Source organism: Ascidiella aspersa, chromosome 6, assembly GCF_963924565.1.
Source record: "Ascidiella aspersa chromosome 6, kaAscAspe10.2, whole genome shotgun sequence".
Classification (NCBI taxonomy): Eukaryota; Metazoa; Chordata; class Ascidiacea; order Phlebobranchia; family Ascidiidae; genus Ascidiella; species Ascidiella aspersa.
Genome location: NC_139452.1, coordinates 8149643 through 8155728, shown reverse-complemented (window position 1 = coordinate 8155728; position 6086 = coordinate 8149643). Strand labels below are relative to the sequence as shown.

At 36.5% G+C, this 6086-nt stretch overlaps 1 protein-coding gene across 2 annotated transcripts in view; it reads left to right on the top strand.

Annotated features, from left to right (window-relative positions):
• The first annotated feature begins 4438 nt into the window (after positions 1-4438).
• Positions 4439-6086, top strand: part of LOC146139483 (inactive tyrosine-protein kinase 7-like) — a 56230-nt gene continuing 54582 nt past the window's right edge. Inside the window, exons 1-3 of one of the 2 annotated variants that reach the window (XM_083391465.1) lie at positions 4439-4581; positions 5072-5227; positions 5537-5673. In XM_083391465.1, the coding sequence (XP_083247591.1) occupies positions 4562-4581; positions 5072-5227; positions 5537-5673 (313 nt within the window). In that variant the 5' untranslated portion in view covers positions 4439-4561. Of the gene's footprint in view, positions 4582-5055; positions 5228-5536; positions 5674-6086 lie in introns of both variants that reach the window. The other variant, XM_083391464.1, reaches the window with a different exon arrangement.

Sequence of the window (6086 nt, the reverse complement as noted above, 5' to 3'; positions counted from 1 at the left end):
TCCAAGCTTTCATGAATAACGTTATAAAATAAGATAAAAACTTGAAAACAGCTATTTTTGTATGCGCAAAACGTAGCTTAATCCACCGAAGCCCCCAAAAATGCGTTTACTTGGTTGAAATTGGCAAGTTAACAACCTCTATTTAATGCAAGCTTTGTATTTTTTTTTACTTTTTTACGCCAGAACACACCTCTACGCCTTTCAAACCAGGAGTCGGCAACCTTTTTCTAGTCGCGGGCCAAACCAAACTCAGCAAGTTTTCGATGGGCCTTAATATATTTCCATTTTGATATAGCTACCAAGCGCACGTCGCCGCGAAATTTTTTGCATTTTTCTATTTAACATAGATGAAGACATGAGGCATGGCCGATTGGCCGTGTTCACTGTCCAGCTTGTGAAACAGGTCGCGGGCCGGATGAAATTTACTGGCGGACCGGATCCGGCCCGCGGGCCATAGGTTGCCGACCCCTGTTTTAAACCGTGTTGCATGGCAGCATGAAACGCCTGAAGCTGACCCTGCCTGGAAGTTAAGTTCAGTTCACTTGGCGGAGTTTGGCTTGTGATAAAACTATTTATTGAATGATTTACTGTAATGCTTTTAACAATTTTTTTTTGTAATATCATATCGTGTTTTCATAGCCTCTGGGCTGGTTTTACAGTCACAATAACAGCAATGATCGCAGCTCTTTTCCTTTCCACTTCGTTTGACATTAAAAATTCATTTTTATGTTTATCACAAAAAACCTGCTTATGCTGACTCATTCTCTCAGTAACATTTTGTCTGTACTGTCACTAAAATGTCCGTCCTCACGTCAAGCCGAAAGTTTGCTTTATTGCTAACGCAAGCTACCACAATTCTATAGGCTACAATGTACTTTTTTGATTTAGAACAGCGGTTACCAAACTTTTCTAAAAATTTTGCTTGGCGGACCCGTTGCAATTATTTTGAAATTTTGCGGCCGTATTTTTTTTTTGACCCATGTTTCTTGTAGTACACTAGTGCAATACTATTCATTCTAATGTAACAACTTTCTAACTAATGTGAACGATTTGCTGATAACAGGTAGTACAGCATATTAGATGCTGTATGACGTCACAAGAGACATCATAAAACACGCTATAGATCAGGGATGTCCAACCTGCGGCCCGCGGGCCGCATTGCGGCCCGCCTGATATTTACATGCGGCCACCACTAATTCTCACTTTCAGTAGCCTTTATTAAAAACAATTGTTTCGACTATCATCAAAACGTGAATATCGCGCAGTAGGCTATTTGATGTAGGCATAATCTTGTGTTTTTTATAATCGAGTCTAATGTCGCATTTCAACATCCATCGAGCACTTTATGCACCCATCATTGCTAAGCAAGATGTTTGTTTTTCTGAATGTGTGTTTTTCCGGACCGTTTTAAGGAAATGTGTCAGCCCAAACACGTGAAAACTTAAATTTTCGCATATTTGCGCATAAGTTCACTATCGAAGAACGGGTGTTTATAAGTTAGGTTGTTTTATGGCGTCACGATATGACGCAACTTATGACGTCACCCCTTTAATTTGAGAGATTTTGCGCCCCATCGAAATTTTTAAGTGGCAATGCGGCCCATTCTGCTAAAAGGTTGGACATCCCTGCTATAGATCGAATAATTATGCATAACTAAAGACAATCATGATGAAGATAATGTTTACAAAACGTTCGCTAAAGCCTATAATGTTGAGCAACTTAAAGACTAATTCTTCTCGCGGACCCTTTAAAAGTGCTTTACGGACCCCATTGGGTCTGCGGACCCGAGTTTGGGAACCGATGATTTAGAATAAACAATTACAACTTATTGTTATTATGTAATTTAATGCATTGCCGTTATAATCTGGGTTAGGAAACTTGGTAAATATAAATAAATGAAGTCTCTCACTTAAAATAATTGATAAAGAACACTTTTAGAAACTAAAATAAGACAAACTAAGCACACAACTCTAAAATAAGCACGTTTCTTAGAAATAAGCACATTTGTGTTTTTTAAGACACTGCACCCAAAAGTAAGCACAAGTCTTAGAAATAAGCACGATATGGTAACCCTGCCTATAGACCAATATGACTATAGGCTCAGGCTACCGTATTTTTATCGCTCATAAAGATGAAAACTTATTTGGCTGATTCACAATATACGTGCAGCCCATCTTGATGTTTTTCTTAGTTGTTTTGAAATGAAACATTTGGTGAGTAAAATAATGGTCTATTTCAACCCCCGGATCCACCCCTGGTCGTTGCCAAACTAAATGTAATAGTTCGTTTATAGCTGAGGCTAATGGTCGATAAACTATTTTTGTCGCGGCCCAAAATACTCTTTCCAGGGCCATTAAAGGCCCACTACTTAAAACCACTAGGAAAACAGTGGCGTATACAGGATATTTGTTTTTAAGGTGAAGTATTACACGACACCTTGATGACCAAAACACTGCCACGCCATTGGAGCATTTATCGTGCAATATTACTTGATATTGGCTAATTCTACGTCACTATACACGTGCAGTGGCGTAGCCAGCCGAAAATTTTGGGAGGGCCAAAAAGTTGGAATGTTTTATTTAGCTCTTAGCATTTTATCAACGGCCGTAACGAACACAAGTAACAATGCTAGCAAACCGTTTCGAGCAGCAACGGACTGAGCGTTAACGCAATACTCAAAAAACAGTCAATGAGCAAAAACTGTATGAAAGTAGTAAAAGTACATTAATGTATAGTAAATGTTATATTAACTACATCGTTTGTGACGTAACAATGCATGACAATTGAAGGTGTGGCATGCCTGTGATCAAATGTTGTGGTACTGCTCATAAATGCTACAAAACAAATTATTAAGAGTAAAATATTTATAAATTTTGGGGGGGACATGGCCCCTCAGGCACCCCCTGGCTACGCCTATGTACACGTGACCGTTGTCCACTGAAGCGTGACCTAAGCCGAATCGTGCGTTTTGATCGTTTTTTCAGGACCACATTTGGCACGTGGGTAGGCTGTGATGTCAAACGCAAAAAGTAAACATTGCGGTATCGTTTTTCAAAACATGTGACGACACGCAACGGCAATATTACAAAAAACATTATAGATTCGCGCAAAAAAGTTCGAGTATCCCAATTTTTGCTTAAAAACAAGTAGACAATAGAAATTACGCGTTAAGCGCGAAATTTTTTGGTAGTTTTAAATTTTTAATGATAAAGTTGGGAAAAAACAGAGTTTGTACAGCTGTAGGATTCGTCCACCCCAAACGAAACCATTAAAATCAATGAAAAAATTTCAATATTAAAATAGAGCTCACGCCCCCCCCCTAAGAATTGCTTGGCGCCCCCTGGTTAAGAACCGCTGTACTGAATTATGTATAACCCGCCAGCGGTGCTGCAGAGCAAAGTAAAAATGATTCAAAGAGTGATGTTTTTAATTTTTTGGGCAATAGGAAAATGTTCGCATTTGGTACAGCTTGTTAGTAGTGCGTGCGTCTGTTGTGTAGGATAGTCTGGTATTTTAGGCGTCAGTTCTTATTGTTACCTTCGCAAAGACATTAGAAAACAGGAAAATATACGAGAAGAGAAAAGGGCGCTGGTCTAGAATCCTACCACATTATTAAAGCAACGAACAATATTTGAGTTAGGGTGTCGGTTAGTGTTTGGGTGAGGTGGGGTCAAGTATTAATATATTTATTATTTAATAATAATACTTGACCGAACCTAACCCAAACGCTAACCCCGCACCATAACATAAATAATTTGCATTGTGGTAGGATTCTAGACCAGCGCCGAGAAAAGTTAAAACACTATTTTTTTAGTTCATTTGTGTCTATTTTATACTTTTGTATTGCAAGGGTGTGATTCAGGAATTAAGTTTCCATCTAAGCATTACCCAAAATCATAAAACCTACGACTTTGGGACCAAATCTTGAAGTTTAATTCCTCTGTTCTGTGCAAGCTAGTTCGCTGTGCTGTGCATTTATACTTTAAAGTTAACAAACTTTGACAACTTGTTTTGTGACTGTTAAAATAAAGGAGATAGCGCCAACATTTATCTTACTTACCATGGTGACGTCACTCGATTAATTTTTGAAAAGCTGTAAAAATGGTATAAATAGACTCAATTTTGTTGGTGTTTTTATTGTGAGTTTAAGAGTTTAATCTGTACTTTTTTGTTTGCTTATTCAGCTCTGATCTACAATCAAATTGTTAAGATGAGATTTCAAGTTTTAAGAAATAAATAAATATAGGAGACCAAATATCTAATAATACTTGACCCACCTGAACCCAAAAGCTAACTTGCACTTTAATCCAGAAAATGTTAGCAATATAGCACCGCCAGTAATTCTTTACATTTTAACCCTGAATATAAATGAAATTGGATATTATCATAACCATATAGTAACTCACTACAAGTGTTATAATAACTGTTTTGCAGCATTGTTTTTAAACTTTAATAATGTAAGTCAAGATAGTCTGGGATTGGTTAAGATATTTTCTGCCTTGATAATGAAACTTGTTTATTGTGGATTTACTCAGTATAGAATGCCAACAAGGTTTTATGCATGTTTCATTTTTATCAGTGGTAAGTTATATTAATTGTCTATATGTTGAGCTTGTTTCAGTTGGAAAGATAATTAATTTTCAAGTGTTGCCTAATTGTTTGGAGCTAAAATCTAAAATAAAATGCAGTAAAACCTTCCTAAAAGTATAAAGCAGTGGTTCTTAAGCATTACAATGCCCTTGTGTGCTGTTTTAAGTTTCCAAGGGAGTCGCGCAATGATTCCATTTTGAATCTAAACTCAGTTGTGTTGATAAAATGCTCTGGTATTATTTTTCTATAAAAAACACATTCAAGTTCATAGCTCCGAGAAGCTGCAAAATAGCTAAATTCATATCGCTGAGTGATTTGCAAGTTCAACAAACTTTTCCAAAGGCGTCCGCAAGAAAAAAGTTTTAGAACCACTGGAACAAAGTTTTCATTAAGTTTTGTGTGAAGTGTTTATTTTAATGAATATGGTACATTTGTGGAAAATTTCCGCCTTATATTTATTTTCAGTATTATTTCAATGGAGTTACGCCGGGATAAAATTCAATGAAAGGACTTCCAAGAGGGATGAGCTAGAAAATCGTCAAGTTGTCCTGGTTTGTCCGGTCCGTGAGCAAAACCTTCAAAACTACTCCATATCCTGGCTAGAGGATACTAAAAGAATAGTCAACACGTCTAGAAGGTGATTGTCTCTTCTTGCAGTTGCACTTAGTCCCTAAGAATAGCGGCAACCATTAGTGGCGAAACTGTAATTTACATTGCACATAGCTCTTGTAAATCTACACTTTCATTATTGTATGTTGCGGTTGCGAATAGCTGTTTTTTTATTTGGAAGGTTTCACTTGTGGAACTTAAATCAAGTATAACTTGTTAGGTCAAGTTTTTTAAATGGGTAAAATGACTAAAATACCATAATAGTGCTCTTCTAATCAACAGCCATATATATTATAAACTTCTTAGTTAGTGTGACATATCTCTATTTTTTTTACAGATTTCAACAAGATAACCAACTCAAAATTACAAGCCTCGACCGCAATCTGGATAGCGGTGCTTTTCAGTGTAAAGTAACAAACAAGTACAACAAGGAGGATGTTTATTACGGTCCAACGCAATTCATTAACATACAATGTGAGTTTTTATGTCAGTTGGCCTTAACGTGATTGATATATTTTCTTGGTAAGGTACATTTAGGATAATAGCCTATGGAAGATGATATTATGCATATTGTGCAAAATCTATTATATAGTTGGATACTAAATTATGGGCTAAGCAGTTTACTTCCTTATTTGTTGTTTACCCAGCTGAAAATATATTCACATTAATAAGCTGCTGGGTTATTCATCAATAGTTTTTTGAGTATACATTCATTAAGCAGTTTCAATTTTTAGTAAGCCTAATTGTCATTGACTGGATGGAAATTATATTTTTTTTAAATTGTTTCGTTTAAGCCTTGCATTCCTCTTATTTATACTTAGTAAAGTCAGCTTGAATTGCTAATTCAGGAAGGCAATTTAGGAAGTTGTTGAAACTTTATGTCTGCT